At 42.2% G+C, this 16,737-nt stretch overlaps 1 protein-coding gene across 1 annotated transcript; it reads left to right on the plus strand.

Moving 5' to 3' along the window:
* The first annotated feature begins 947 nt into the window (after positions 1 to 947).
* On the plus strand, positions 948 to 16,195 carry jcadb (junctional cadherin 5 associated b). The gene is made up of 4 exons (XM_079651379.1): positions 948 to 1,028; positions 5,867 to 6,301; positions 8,337 to 12,202; positions 13,053 to 16,195. The coding sequence occupies exons 2-4, from the start codon at positions 5,976 to 5,978 to the stop codon at positions 13,085 to 13,087; spliced, it is 4,227 nt and encodes a 1,408-aa protein (XP_079507505.1). The 5' UTR covers positions 948 to 1,028; positions 5,867 to 5,975; the 3' UTR covers positions 13,088 to 16,195.
* The last annotated feature ends 542 nt before the right edge of the window (positions 16,196 to 16,737 follow it).

Raw genomic sequence — 16,737 nt, forward strand, 5'->3', positions numbered from 1 at the left:
ACCACTCTGATAGGTCAAGGCATTTTGGCTACTTGGGAACACTCAACATATTTAATGTGCTTTGTCAAACAGGACAAAAGCATTATCATTTCCTATTGGCGGAGCATGGAAGTGTCCTAAATCATTCAATAATCCATGATGGGGACCAACTTGTTGAACTGCTCAGTAACCAGGAGACACTGGACATCCGAAGGGCAGCTCCCACATGTGTTTATGTCAATTAAAGCCCTTCCCTAATAACAGTAAAGTGGAAGGCTAACATGGGGTCTGCAGGACCCCTGAGGTCAGGCTTTAGCACCTCGTCATCAGTGAGTAGATCTTTGGGACGTGTGCGTTGCCCCGTCACTCCTCAAAATTGAGGGATCCCTCAGAGTGCAGCATGTCACAGTTGGCACAGGAAGGCCTGAGCCCAGCACATTCAATTAGCCAAGCTGTCTTGGCATTGGATGGGAGGGGGGACACACACAGTGACGAGTCATCAACATCACCAAGGGCGCGGTGCTGCTCACATACTGCACATCTCAAACTTAACAGGATGGGGAAGAGACGCATGGGCGTTCATTCTGAAATCTGTGACATGGAGGATTTTTAGTTGGGAAACATGAGCACAAGCAGTGATTGCCTCTTCTTGTAGAAACACATAAGGCGTGTTCCTCAGGTTTAAACGTACCCAACATGTGTTCCAGATGTTGAGATACAATACATAGAAATAACTGGTCCATATGTCGCTCGTAATCATTCAAGTCAATATGCAAGATTGAAGAGGGGGAAAAAATGACTGTTGCTATGAAAAAAAAGCAAAGTTAGGGGAAACAGTTTGGAAGAGACCATTCTGACATCCCTCTCTCTGCATGTGAGGAGCCCACCCCACCTCAGCTGTAGTGAGGAGAGCCCATCAGGCAGCCAGCAACCAGCGCGTCTCTGCCTACCAATCGGCATGCTCGGCTCAGGCTGTGTGCAGTGCTCAGTCTCAGCAGCTAAAGCTGGGCGCAGGGGAACTGCGACGGCCGCGCCAAGCATCTCACCAGGTATGCGTCTCTCCGCCGCTACGCCCTTTTCCGTTTTGCAATGTTATGCCATATTTCTGCATGCTGTTTTCCCCGCTCAGCCTGCACTGTCTTAATTATAGGGAGGGGTTGCTGTGTGCTTTTTTTTTTTGTAGGCTCACGTAGCCTCCACTGTAGTGCAGGGTCTAGGTAAACAGTGAAGATGCATCTGCAAAAGCCTCCTCGTTAACCGCGCGTCAACTTGCACACACCTCAAAATGTTCGCCCTTCGACATATCCGCGCCGCCGCTGCGCTGCGTGCATTTCTTGGGGAACATCTTGCAACGAGGTGATGATTTGGCCAAAGCGGCTTTTGGTCAAAACACGACCGCTGACTATATTTTCAACTTACACTGCGTGCAGGTGGAGGGTTATTTCTAGGCGCTGCTGTACTGGGCGAAGCAGGTATTGGGAGCTGATTTGCACACACACAAATAATTTCATAGCAGTCAATTTGATGTAGGCTGTGCCATTTAACACTGCAGCAGGCTATAGGATGGCTATAGTAGGTCATACTGTCTCTATGCATGGATAGATATTTCCACATGTATTATTGATAGCTATGTGTTATGATACTAACGGATCTATTGCAAATCATTATTCATTCATACAGCAAGTTATCTTCCAGGGGGGAATGATTCTGAGGAGGATGTTTTTGAGGAGAATCAGGAAAGTGTTTTTAATTTGCTGAACTGGAGATTTATATGTGTTTGAATAAGCAGTTTAATGATAAGCCTGGTCTGTGCTGCTGTGTTATCCCTGTCACTAGGTAAGATGTAGGTGCACTCCCTTCGGCAGTTAGGGTGGTGCTGCTGCTAGTGCTGATGTGTTACAGTGGCCACTACCTGTGCATGCAGTCTGCAAGGCCTGGCTGCACACTGGGGAGCCTCCCTCCTCAGTTCAAAATGTAAAGTTCAAAGTTTAAATAAATCTAAGCTCCAAGTGGAAGTTTTAAGGCCAGCACGGGAAAGTTAGCTCCTCACATAAAAATGGATCTAACACACACACTCCAACAGCAGTAAATGTCCACTAATGAATTACCTCACAGAAACTTTTTACAACAGCTGACCTTATTGTTACTTCTCCAAACACACACACAACCATCATATCCCTCTATATATAATAATGTGCATGTGGAAATCTGGTTGTGTTGCAATTATTAATGCTACTTTTGTTGTTGCTATGCAAAAAAAGGCTCATGTGCTATATTTCCACTGCAATCATTTGAAGCTGTGACCTTGTCAAAAAGGGCCACTGCGTGTCTGGTTCGCTCTGGTTCGCTCTGATAAAACAGATAAAGGAAGTTACTTTTCCAATACGACTCCTTCTTTAAGGGTTATGACTGCTTTTTGGATTTGGCTAATTCAAGAAGCCCTTGAGTTGATTTTTGCTGCATTCACTCCACTTGAAGAGCCAGAAATAGTTGGAGGACTTAAACATCAGACGCCCTGCTTCAAACATGCTGATTTTTAATGTGATCTTTGCTTAGGCCAATGAACGGCATTCATGAGTTGGTCAATCCTTCTTTACATGTGCTGTCCTTGAAAATGTGGTTACACACAGTGTGGTGTCAGGATGGAGATTTTTTTTGCTGAGTCTTTTACATCTGGATAGTATATTAATTATCCTGAGGCTACATGTGAAGTGTTACAGTGAATCATACAGTATGAGATCAGCTCACAGGCCGGAGGCAACTCTTCACTGCACATTGGATAAAGTTATGGGAGTCAGAAATGTTAAGGTCAACCTGAGGTCAAGAGAAAAAGGTGGGGATATTTCCAAATCAGCTGAGTGAATTTGTCCTTTTTATACCGTCCTTTTCATAATTGAAAAAAAAAAAAAAAGACTTTATTGAGATTTTTCTTTGATTTTTTGAACATTTTACGATGTAACCAGAGAATCCGACGTTCAATTTTAAACACATTTTAAAGCCAAAAAGTCAAATATGTGTTGGTTCTTGCTTCTCGTATAGTACGCCTTGTCTGCTTGTCTTTTTCTGATATTATATTAAATGAAAAATGCTTCAGTTTTGCAATAAAGCAACAAAACAGGCAGTGTAAGGATATCATTTTGGTCACTGGGAAGTTATAATGGGCATTTTCACTACTTAAAAAATAAATGCATGTTGTTATACTAAATTATAAATCTTGTGAAAATAATTGGCCAATACATCGATAATACAATGAATTGATAGATGCAGCGCTAGTCTGGCTACTGTTTAATACTATTAATAATATGTTGTAAAGATTTAGTAGACATTTGGATTTGTTGATTCCAGCAAAAACAAAACTTCAACATTTTGGAAATTATATTTCAAAAATCAATATAATTTCAATATATTGCATTATCAAAGGATAACTTATTTACAATTACATAAAATAACAGATAATGCTTTTTAATAGCTTAGGGTCAAATAAAAACACTAAAAGGGACAAAAGCAAGTCTCATATACGTTTATTTATTAAGCTAAAATTACAAAAACCAGTGCATTTGCACAACAGGTGCTTTCCCCTGGGAATCCTCGAGAGAATTGTGTACTATAAAACGTTTTCAGTGTTTGATATCTTTCGTATTAGATATTAATTACTTCTCCCTCGTGACCTCCAGCCCTGATTTACACTGTAATCTGTGATTTGAAGATAACAGAGATGTAGTTTCAGGCAGGAAAATAAATAAAGCTGTTTGCTGTGAACAGTGTTGGCATCTTATAGTGAGCACATGTTTGTAGTTCTACTTTAACGGTCACGTCTTTGATTCAACAGTGACACCTTCATAATGGAAAATGAACAGCGAGTTACTTTTCAAGTCCAAACACGATTCGCCAGAATGCTAATGTGTGCAAAGCCTTTGATCACCGTGTTACTGTTTTATAAGCCATCCACTGTCATCTCCAGGCAGGACACACTGTTAAAGCCACTAATTAATATCAGACAGGGCTGCTCCTGCATTCACATGCTCACACACAATCACATGCTCACACAAACAAGTGCTCACACAAACAAGTGCACACAGCAGAGGAATTTAGGAGTAAAGACTAAATAACAAAAAAAAACTTTATGCAGCCAAAAAACAACTTCCTTATTGACTCTAAACTACTTGTTGCATTAAAGTAAGAGTTGCAATAAATAGTCAATTACACAATAAGTTGACGCATCAGCTATTTTGATGTTAGATTCATTGTTTAAGTAATTTTGCAAAATGCTGTATTTCTACCTTTGAATTAGAAATGTGCTGCCTGTGTATTCTGTGAGGGTAAACTGAATGTCAAAACAAGAAACGTGATCAAAATAACTTGGGCTTTTGGAAATATTTATAGCATTTTTCACTTCTTTCTGACCCTTCACAAACCAAACAATGAATCAGTAAACTAATAATAATTGGCAGATTAATCATTACATTAATTAAATGATACTTGCAGTGCTAAAAAACACAGATAAGGCAATTACTTTTAATGTAATCTGCATTATTTAGATGTTAAAAACTGTGAAGACAGTCTGAGGGAAGTGCTAAAATCCCCAAAGATTAATTTGTGTCTTAGTTGTTGAACCTCTTTTGTTCGTCTTCGCACGGTGTGGTGGACTTTTGTTATGGCTGGGTTTGGTTAACTAAGTCAAACATAAGATTAGTAGATCAATATAATATGATGTACCCCTTCACAAGGTATTTGTACAGAGATATAACATTTTCAATAACTTCAATACAATGGTGAATATACATTTCTAGAAGTTAGGATTGTATCACAATATAAAATGGAATAGTAACTGTCTTAATAAGATTAGTTTGTGTAAGACAAAAGCATCCACTTAACTTTATTTTAAGTCCTTTTTCTCCTTAATATTGTGATCACTTTCGTTTTTTGTCAACCCTGCAAGTTGGACTGGATTTGACGAGTCAGCTGAATCCCTTTAATTACATGTAATAAATGTACCATATCTTTTCATGATGGCTTTTGGACAGAAGAATTACAGGCGACGAAGGAGCTCACACCACGTACAGTGTCACGCTGCACAGAGACAAGAGGGCAGTATACATTATGTGCAGTCATTTATATTGGATGTTCAATTTCCCCCTCTGGGCTTACAGAATGTTTGCCGCTGTATTAAGTTATGGCAAATATATGACGCAAAATACCGGAGGAGATCACCCTAAACGTCTCTGACACAAACACGGAGAGGTCTTTAATCTCTTCTCTTTACTTAATGTGAAAGGTTTACTTTGTAGTTCCTGTTACCATGCACATTTATTTGTGCCGGTAAGAAGATTGTCTACATGCAAAGATTAGTGCAGCTGTCCAACTGCTGCTCTGCGTGTCTGGAGAACAATACCTGTGATTGTATTGACTGATGAAGAATGTTCCACCTACCTGCTTCGACATTTATCCCAGACAAAAGCGTAGATAAGTCATTATGTAGAGAGAGGTTTAATGGAACGGGAAGTCTCAATTTAGCAATTCTTACATTACACAATGGCTTTAGACAATTTGGAAAGATGTCTATGGGAGGAAGGAAGGGTGTAGCCGGATAAGAACTGTCCATGTTATAGGAGAGCAACGACTACATGGTAAAAATAAAAACATCTGCAGTTTAAATTTTACCTTGCAGAGCTAACAAAAGTCTGTTTTGTTTATCCCATGTTGTACTAACTAACTGAGCTCTCAACTTAACACATGCTGACACACATTTGCACATCTGGAAAGGTATCACAAACATCTGTATTTCAGACATCTGCCAGCGTGTTGAAAATGGCACATCCTGCATTTAGGCGCGTGCTGAAATAATCTGTTCACATGTTACCTCTTCCCTCCCCTGTCCTCCCCTTAGTGATGGCCTCTGCCGAGCAACCGTGCTCCAGCTCCCACCAGCAGCACTGCGCATAAGGCAACACACCCACCTTTGCCCTCCTGCCCAGAAGTGAGAGAGAGACACCACCATGTACAGTGTGGAGGACCTCCTCATTTCGCACGGATATAAATTGCCCAAGAGCGGCCCTCCGTCTGCCACGCCTTATGACAAGCGCCCTGCTGATTGCCAGCGTGAACTCGTGGACAACCGGGCTGGCCGGGGGACGCTGAACGGGTACGAGGCGGAGCGGGGGCCATCTATCACGGGTATCTATGGCAGCAGGCAGGCGCTGGTGAAGGGCTACCCCGCCACGGACATCGAGAGCGGGGAAAGGATCCTGAGGAGAAAGGAACTTGGAATTGGTATCCTAGGTGACGCTCAGCCCTTGGGTGATTCTCTCGCCACAGATAGTGGGTGAGTGCTTTTTTTTTTCCTTTCCTCCCTTTTTCAATCCCCCACACCCTTTACCTTACCTTTTCTCCCCCTCCCCTCCTTCTCACTGGGGCCCTTTGGTATTGCATGCAAAACTGAGTCTGCACTGCGCAGGTTTTTTTCCCCCCTCCTCTTCCCTTTCCCCTCCTTCCAGAGCTGCAGAACACTGTGGCTGCAGCAGCACCACTGACATCTCTTAATGCCGGGATATGAGGAATTATGAAAGGTGCCTTTGCGCTCGTTTAAGTTGTTTACATGCCGGCACACAGAGGTGGCTTGCGTCTCTGTGGAGAACACCCATCCGCTGGTATCGTCTCTACAGCAGGCATGCAGATGTAAACAGCAGCACCAGACAGTGAGCAAACTGAGGAGGACTGAACATGCCTCAAGACAGGCGCGTAATCACTCCACTGTAAACACTGGCACACTGAATCACGCCCAGCACGTGCTCTGTGATGTAAGCATGTTGCTGGGCAAGTGTGCACAGCGCGGCTCCCCTCAGCCATACAGTAGCATATGCTGCTGAGGATGATCCATTGACTCTGCTGCTTAAATGAATGAGTACAGTGACTATCACAGTGCAATGCAGATATGAGATGAGGCTCTTAAAGTAGATTGTTATTCCTTTTCAGAACTATTATATTATTTAGTACTGTATATTTAAGAAACTTATATTTTGGTATATTTAATGGTTATATTTCCTGCAAATCATGGATATTGTGGCTGTATCATAAATATGAATCAAATAGCTCGGGGAAACACTATTTTTGATTTATTTAAATCAACAGGGATTTCAGACCCCCTTTGTTCCATTATAACTGACTGTCATCCGGGTGACTTCAAACCTGCTTTGATATGACAGTTAACCTACAGAAGGCGATATATGGACGGATGGATATATATATTCTTCTACTTCACTCGGCAGTGCTGTTCCACCACAGCAAGACAATAACAGTTCGAGAAAATTCCAAAACGAGAACTACAGCATCATTTAACAGAATTACCTTTTTTTTTTAAAGAAAAGTACTGTTTTTTAGACTCAATATGTTATGATTTAGTATGCTATTTCTAAGATAATGGTTTTAGCAATGCAAAGTGCATTAAAGCAATATCCTGCACCTCAGAGGTAAATTTGGAACCACGACTAAAATGATCTCCAGGCAGCATTCACTACAGTGGAACCGCTGATTGGAACCGTTACACACTTGCCATTTTATGTTAAATTCAGACGGCATTAGGTTAGTGTTTAGGATATTATATATTCACCTTAGAATGAAAAAGGCCCTCATCTTGTGATTTGTTTCCTCTATGTTTTAATGTGACATAGTGAAGCATACTGCTTGAAGGTTTATTGATTATTGGTTGGTCATACTGTATTTCCTTAAAGGGTACAGTTTGAGTAATATGTATCGGTAATAGGAGGAAGTTGCTATGGTGTCAGTTTAGGTAATGGGATGTTTTGTTAGATTCTTTTTAAAAGCCAAAGTCGCTGTCCAGATGTCCAGCTCCAGAGAAAAGGTCAGCACAATTTAATATGCAGACCATATTGCAGGAGCATCACAATTCCATGGTTTCTTCAAGGGACTTGGGAGCAGCTGACTTAAGCACTTCTGTCTCATATGTGCTGGCTCTCGTTGATTAAGTTGCGTTGAAAAGCCAATACTGGCAGCACCAAAACACATCATTGTGACTTGACACCATTATCCAATCTCAAAACGGTGGTGTTGCTTTATGATTTTACCTTAAAGCGGGGATAAAAGTAATTTAGATTCATGTTGCTTTTGAAAATATTGCTCATTGCACATAGTGCATTTTTGTTGTTTCTTTTAAACTACCAAACTGTCAATCATATAACAAATATTATGTGTAAGATAGTTTTCTTTGTTTGTCTCTGTATTAGATATTGTTTATCTTGTAACACCCATAAAAAGGTTCACTGTTTCCTAATGTTATCCTAGATTCAGAGTCTGTGGTATTTTGTATGTCTTATTCACACTGTACTTTTCTGTCTTTATAGGTTCTACGATGTTCCCAGTTTGACTTATTCAGAGCCGCTGAGCCATGAAGAGAGGGATGTTTCCTACTGGCGGAGGCGAGGCCAGGACTTCAGCATCCTCCTGGACTATGCTGATGGCAGGGAGCTGAGGGCCTCTGCTGGTGCTTGGAGGCCACAGGCCCTGGTAGCAGCAGAAGAACACAGAGCCGAGAGGCAGGCGCAGCAGCTATGGGAGGAGATTTCCTGGCTGAGGGACCTGGACGCAGCCCCTGGTCAGCTGAGAGTGACCGGGGAGAGGAAGTGCCAGAGCCTCGGTACAGAGGAGTGGAGGCCTGCTGTGGGCCTGGGAAGGCAGCTGTCAGAGGGGGACGGGGACAGGTGGGCTCATGACCATTACCGCCTGAGGACACCCGAGGGCTTTTTTCACCCCAGAACAAAGGCAAAGTCTCAGTCTCTCCCAAGAGTGTTGTCACCTGATAGAATTGCCAGCAGAGAGCTCATTCCATCCAGGCCTAGCCTCCCTGATAGACAGAGGATAAGCAGCACTGTCTTCTCTGGGCCCTATAGTAGGTATATCTATAGTGGTGCTGTTGTCAGGGACCGGTGGGGTAGGAATGCTGGGCCAAGCAGCCATGTTGCACTTTTACCAAAGCCCAGGTTCAGCAGGCCTTTAAAGCCTCCGTCATATGAGACTCACCAGCAGAATAGGGGTAGCGCAGAAATGCTTGCTATAGAACAGGGTGCCAAACAAAAAGAGAGGCCTATCTACTATCCAAGAAGTGGGGATCTGAGACAAGACTATTACGCACAACACTCTGCCATCACTGGAATGGAGCCCCCTGGCTACATCCCACCCCCATCTTATAGAAGAGGCCCACCCCCAAGGTCACATTCAATGAACCGCAATGAAATGGCAAACCTTAGATGGAGAGCAGAAGCTCTGCAGATGCCCAACTCAGATCCTGGAAGGTGGTTTTACAGACAGGCAGGTTCATGGCTTGAACATTACAGAGATCGTGCTGCGACCTTTCGTAAACAGCTATATTCTGGACCTGAAGAACAACTAAGTCATGCCAGTCAATTACCCACTGAAGACCCAAGACAGAATCAAATCTCAGGAGGGCCTAGCGGAAGTTCTCTCACAGACTCAGACAAGATCCGTAACATCAACAAAGAGGTTCCTTCCGCTAAGATTATAGGACAATCTACACATGAAAGTGCCTTTCCTCCCCAACAGGGGTCAGCTCCCAATACCGAAAGCCGCAAAACAGCTCCCAATGACAACGACAGCAGTAATCGATGGTGCAACAGGGGATTAAACAAAAAAAGTGACAGTGTAGGACCTGAACAAAACCGTAGTCAGTTTTTTCCTTCATCTATTTTGGGTAAACCACCACCTCCCCCTTGCAAGCCAGCTGAACAGGTTGTCTCTGAAACTGTGACAGAAGTGAAGAAGGTGGAACAACCTGAGCCGCCAGAAAAAGACAAATCCAAGAATCTTAAAAAGAGACTAAGTGAGACCATTTTTTGTTTAGTGTCTGTACCCGTTACTCCGCAGCTTACTGGGACAATCCGTGATCAGAATAACAACAATGAAAAGTCACCAGATCCAGCGGACAGTCCTAGTGACAACAAAACTGGCCATTTAACTAACCAAAGTCTCCAAAGCACATCTTCAGCTGAAGCTGAGCTGCAAGCACTAACTGGTAGCATAGGTAGCAGCAAAACAAGCAGTAGAGCGAGCAGCAAAATGTTTAAAAGAGTACCCTGTAGACCCCCTAAGATAAACCATTACAAGGAGATGAAACTGTCGGGAACCTGGCCTGCAAACCAGTATCGAGACCAGGAGACACAAACTAGCCCAGAGGCCGAAAAACCTGCCCCTGAAAACAATGAAGCACAAAAAGACCCTGTCGCTCCAGACTCTGAAGTCCCTACTGATAGCAGCAGTGCAGTGGGCACTGCGTTCACTTTTCCTATTAAGGGAGTGAAGAGCCTGAAACTGTCGAGCAACAGCGCCTTCTCCCTGACCGCCACCTTCTCCAACCAGCTGAACAAGAGCACAGCTCAGCAGCCAGCAGTGCCACCCTCAGGAAACGTGGAGGAGCCCAAACCAGCAGTAAACAGTGGGCAGGAAGCATTCGAACCATTCCTGTTGAAACCCATCGTCCAGCGTCCATGGGATGCTGTCAAAGAGCTGGAGACCATCAAAAAAGAAGTCCAGGATCAACAGCAGCAGCAGAGCAGCAAACAGCCCAGCGTTGATAAGTGCATAGAGGACCTCAACGAGGCCTACAAAGACATCTTGGAGCTAGGCACTGCCAGCAATAAAGTCCCAGATGGTTCTGTTCAAATTCCTGAGCGTATCAAAATCCGGTTGACATCAGAACCTCTCAACAAGCCCAGCAGCCTTAGGCGCAGTGCAGTAAGCTGGTCTGTTGACCCAGAATACAGGGAAGTCAAGAGCGCCTTCTCCAGGCCTGCTACAAAGTCAGTAACCTTCAGCAAGCAGCTTCGGGAGGAGCTCCCCGTCCCACCCCGGGAGACAGGCTTCAGAGAATACAGGGTTATTACACATCTTTCGCGCAGACGGAGCAACGATGGCAGGACAGTAAAGCTAGAGCTGCCAGATGAGCCTATTGAGACACCACTTTGTGACTTCAGTCCAATGACAAACACAGCAGCAGCTGAGATGCCATGGGCAGATAGACAGCCCATGCAGGATGCCTCTACGCTCACTAGTCCTCCGGATTATGAGGACATATGCCAGACTTTGCGTCCCTCTAGAGACCCGGCGGATGGCAATAAAGCGTCCGCAGGCAATTTTAAATCTAATGATGCAGAGTCTCTTCAAGATCTTAGAGGTGAATCAGAGGAGGAGTGCCCTATTTGTAAAAGAGAACTTGAGAATCAAATGAGACTGGGCCCCTTGCCTCCCCTCCACGAGGAGAACAGCTCGGACAGCTCGACCAATCAAAATGGCAGTCCACCACACCGCGCTGCATTAGAGGGTGTTAAAACAGAAGAGTCAAATGATTCAAGTTTAAATCAGTCAGGGTCTGACCTATGTGCTGGAACAAGGGATCAGAATTCAATGACAGAGGAAAATGTAGGAGGGGGTGGAAAAGCAGAAAACCAGGAGGATTTGTGTGCAGATAATCCTGTTGAGAGAAAACCAGCAAACGGAGCTACAGAGGAGAGCACATCCACAACATCAGCTACTGATGTGCCTCAAGACCCCCAAGTCACAGCGGAACAGAGTGTTAGTGAAACAGTAACTAAGGAAGTAGAATTAGCAGAGAAGGAAGCCAATACAGGAGAAACACCTGAGGGTAGCGCAGACAAACAGACGGAAGAAGTGAAAAGTGAAAGTGAGGGACAAGACAGAGCAATGCCTGATAACAAGCAGGAGCAAGAAAAGAAGCCATTTGCTGGTCCAGAGCATAGACTTGTTTTACGGACTCATTTGGGGCGAGATCACCCCGGGTTACCGGAGTTTCCGCCAGATAGACTGCCACTTTCAGTTCCTCCAAACCTAGACCGCAGGCTGTCTCTTAGCTTGGAGGGGGAGCGGAGGAGCAAGGGCCCCGCCCAGCGAATGGAGGCGTTGCAGACCAAGCTGGCTGTTTCTCCAGGTCGCGTGGCAGTCGAGCGCATGGGTTGGATGAGGGAGGTGGATGTCATGTATCGTATGAGGCGGCTCAGCATCAGGAGTACTGACTCCGGGGAGGGGGAGGCAGAAGGGGAGGGCAAGGACGAACCAGAGGAGGAGCCCCAGCCTGGTCCTCAGAGAGACGAGGAGAACGATCAAGATCAAGAGGTCACCCATTCACCGCAGGTCTCTGAGGAGACAGTGTTGCAAGATGAGCAGGAGTCATCTCTCTCAGGTAAGATGAATACATTGGAGGACATTTTACTTTGGGGAACTTGTGAGAATGAATCAGTCGAGTTAAGAGGTCTTGAAAACTTCAGAAATGTAAAAGGTTTACATAAAATTTAAATTAAATCATTTCAATTTTTTATCCATACAAACCCAGTAGACAATTCAAAAAGAGAAAAGAAAAAACCAATGCAATTAAAATATGTGTTTGTTTCACTCCCCCTATGCAGAGATGTATTATGCATGCTTCAGGCTGACTGCATGACTTAACCATAAGGGAATGAAATACATCCACTTACATTTAAAATAATGTGTTGGTGAAACAAATTGATTGCATTGAAAATCTGAATGTTTATTAGAATCAGAATTAGCTTTAATAACCAAATAAGTCTGTGAACAAACATGAATGTGTTTTTTTGTTCTCAATCTTAAAAAAAAGCAACAGACAAACAGCCAAGACAAAGCTGCTTGACAAAGGTCAAAAAGAACATTTGACGAATACAAACATTTGGCTATTACATACAGATGAAGATACATAATAAAATGTCTCTCTTTCTCTCTTGAAATTAAAACAGCATTACGCAGCTTTGCTGTTAAAGACATCTCCACAAGATGGTGTCATTGCCCAAAGATGGTGCAAGTCGCAACCAGTGAATGTGAATCCATTATACATTGAAATGTATGGAACTGAAATAAACAGAAAAATGTAAAGGATACTTGAAAACGAGTATCATCCCTGTTATGTCAAAAGGGGGATTATTTGCAGCTCCTACAGCTGATATGAAATAAAATACAATATTAGGTTTGGATAAAAATATAGTGTTTGTGAATAAATATTGTTCTTCTTTATGTCCCAGAACCCCATGATCCCAGCCGAGCGGAGACAGAGTAGAAAGACTGCGTCCATCATCTTGATCTGAGGTTTTTAGCTCCAACACTGTGACCTGGCTGCCTACTAGAATGCCTTCATCTCATCTTGACACTGAAATGGCCTTCTTGTCCGACAAGAGCATTGTGTACACCCTCACCCTCGGCGCTGCGTTGACTACTAAGAGTGCTGTTCCACTGCCAAAGGGAGGTGCCCCTTTAACTTGTGGGGCAACTTCCACTACGAATCCCTACCCAGCCTTTCCCAAACTGACTTCCCACTACCCCATCTGTCCTCCATCCCCAAACCCATCCTCTTATAGGGTTTCTACTAGTTAGTCTTCTTGTAGCGGCTTGTCCTTTCTATTCTCTTCTCCCTATGCTTTTCTCATTGGCAGACATTATGCAATTCTGTCGTGCATACTAGAACTTATAAAATGTCCATAGTGAATACAGTTGAGACATCTTTTTGCATACTGAACGAATCTTGTTTGTTTACGGGAGAGCTATTAAGGATATGAATGTAAGCGTTTATGTTTAATCTAACGTAGACATAGAAGGGTTATTGTCCCAACCTTTTCTGTTGCATTTAAACTACACCAAAATAAACTGCGTATCTGATTGTCGTGGTGAGGCGACAGCTGTTTTAGAACTGGACATCACTGTCTCTGGCTCAAGAACTGTTTTGATTTTAGACGAGATCAGTCAGCCTTTCTTTTCTTAAAATGTGACGACATTGTGCCCTGTCTCATTGCTTTTGTACACACTGCAACCGTAACCCATAAAGCTCTTCAATGAAGAGTGACTCTACACCACATGAGATGATAGACCAGTGACCTATTATACATTGAATTGGTTTTAAGCTGGAGGGGGAGAGTTGCCTTCTTTAGATGTGCGGTAGTCCTCTGATCAATCCCATGAATAGCTCCCTTTTCCAGGTAATTTCAGGAAGCAATAAAGGCACAGATTGAGTTTAAATGATGGTTGGTGAATTTGATCAACTTTAAAGATGGATATAGGGAAATAGAAGAAAAAAAAAAAGATAGGTAGAGCAATATTGTTGTACAAACAGCTCAGTGGTGTAGTGGAGCTACCTGTAGGACCCATTGTCAGGAGTTTTGATGTGTGTCATTTGAAATCATATTACAGGGATATGGAGTCGTGTCAGGGTATAACAGGGGGTTTCATGATATGTATCTATGTTCATACATCTGTATCGCAAAGAGACAACATTTCATGGAAAAGTTATTTTTTTGATCATCGAATTGTTAATCAGTTTGCATAATGTACAAAATAAAGTATATTTTAAATATTTTAAGAGATATTTTGTATTTAACCATGACATTTTATTTCTCAACACATATATCAAGATCAAGGTATCATATGTCTGTATAGTATTATACTGAGAGTATACATACTTTTCTAGTGCTTTAAAATCTAAGTGATATGAGAAGGGATGGCCCTGTGGTGGGCCTTGATCACACGATTCGGTTCCAGTGAGCGATAGGGTTCATCATTGACGGTGTTGACGTGATGGAAACTTTTTGAATGTGCCATGATTTCTTATTTGATAGTGCTTTTTCATACGCTAACAGAGTCAATGTCGGACGCTCCTTGTGATATTTAATTCATCAATCCATATCAGCTGTAACTCCTCTGTTGGTAGTCAGACATGACTTGTGTCTTATCTTTGTCTTTGTATGTCTACCAATCCAAATCATGTATCGTTCTGTTGTTGGTTCTTCAAAAACAAGTTTAGAAATAAAATTGGGATTTTTTTTATTTTCCTCCCTCCCTTCCTTCTTTCCCTCCTCTCAACTTCCTCCTTTATTACGTTTATTCTACAGCGTGTTCATGTTGTGTAAAATGTTCTGCCGTCCCTAACACTTATTGCACTAAAAGGATACAATGCAGTATGCTATTTTTGGCTAAAACCATACATTTGCAAAAGTATGAAAATCGTTTTTTTTTCTAAATACAGGGTTTTTCAAATGAATTTAAAATCAAAATGTAAAACTTAAACAATGATTTAAAAAAATATTATTAATGATAAAAGTTTGCAGTTATGTGGTTTTTCCTACAACAGCAGTGCTGCATTGGTGTAACGTATCAACAGATTTGTAGTAAACCATCACTGTTTAATCACTCACCGAGTACCACTCAATTGTTATGTAGCATTTTACAGTTGTAGCATTTTATCAACTCAGAACTTTGTCTTAGTATTTCAAACATTTCTTGTAAATTTGGAATAATCATGTCGCCTTATTATGTGTGCATTACATTATACTCCAGGCAATGCCAAATATTAACCTACTAAGCACTGTTTCATACCTTAGGTTTTTACACACAACTTGCTGTTCTGCCATCCCTCTGGTGGGAGAGGTACGGTAGCATTGAGGATAGTTTCTGCTCTTCATGGCGTTAGTCTGAAGGGAACATTGAATCAAAACTGTGATCTTCAAATAACTCAAAAAGCATAATTTAAAAAAAAGTACAGGATAAGATTCAGTGTTTCAAGAGAGGCTTAAAGTCAGCATCACAGGGAGGACAAGCTGACACGCCCACATCTCATTCTCAATTCATTTTGAAGACTGAAAGGCTTTGCCCCGGTCTTGTGTGTAAACTGCCCCTAATGACATTTAAATACCTATTTCAGTACATACGCCCCCCCAAATAATTGGCATGTCAGGTACACTTGAACACAGTGTCATTTGACTTTTTGTACTGCAGGTTATGTGCAACATGAAGTAATTATGCACACTTGTAATATTTTCTATTTTCATATGAGATTTAAGTGCTTTTTGTACTCACTGACATCTTTTTTTCTTCCTTGCATGAAATGCAAGAGAAAGGAGGAAAAAAAATGTTTTTCACAAAGTATATTTGCATTTGGTACTCCAATAGTAAATACAGTGGGCAAACATTATGTTTCATAATTTAATTTACAAAACTATGCCAAGTATTTAAAAGCTATTTTTAGAGTAAATCAGAAGAGAACTCATTCATTTTCTTTCATTTTAAGACATGCCTTTATCTTTGTATCTATAAATATGAGCATAATCCATAGTCATATGATTGTGCTACTGTTGTATGATACTGCAGTCTGATTCATAAATAAACTCTTTGCATGAAATGTGTGTTTGTGATCAATTCCCTAGGGGCCAATTACAGGGTTTGTTCGATGCACTTGACATATCAACAGGGGGAAATTATATTTGTGTTTTCCTGCAAAATAGTTTCGAAATATGCAACTCCCTCTCTGCATAATGCACATTATTCTCGGGAAAAAGACACGAGAAAGCAAGAAAAACATCAGCACTAGTCACCGTGTATGTGCGCAGCTATGCGTGTGTTTTCACACATGTACATTTGTGTACTGGCAATATCAGCCCAATTACCCTGCCAGACTGTCACACTGAGCTCCATTTGCTCGATCAAAGCGTTGGCAAAGACAATACTTGAGCTGAACCTTGTAAAAACCTCCCAGCATGCTCTCTGAGGCTTGGACGGCATCCATCCTCAGACGCTGTTTAAATGTCTCTATGTGCCATCTTTTTCTAAAAGGAGAGTAAGAAGTCTGATTAGCACTTTCTTTGATGTGATACTTTATTGATCCCTATATAGGCAAGCTTTCTTTTCACTAACATCCCAATGCTTTGCTCTGAGGCATGTTGG

This window comes from Notothenia rossii, assembly GCF_949606895.1.
Source record: "Notothenia rossii genome assembly, chromosome: 9".
In the NCBI taxonomy this organism is placed as follows: Eukaryota; Metazoa; Chordata; class Actinopteri; order Perciformes; family Nototheniidae; genus Notothenia; species Notothenia rossii.

Coding starts and splice junctions, on each gene's coding strand:
- jcadb (XM_079651379.1), top strand. CDS start 5,976: ATGTACAGTGTGGAGGACCTCCTCATTTCGCACGGATATAAATTGCCC. Junction 6,302..8,336: donor TCTCTCGCCACAGATAGTGG/GTGAGTGCTTTT, acceptor CTGTCTTTATAG/GTTCTACGATGTTCCCAGTT. Junction 12,203..13,052: donor GCAGGAGTCATCTCTCTCAG/GTAAGATGAATA, acceptor TTTATGTCCCAG/AACCCCATGATCCCAGCCGA.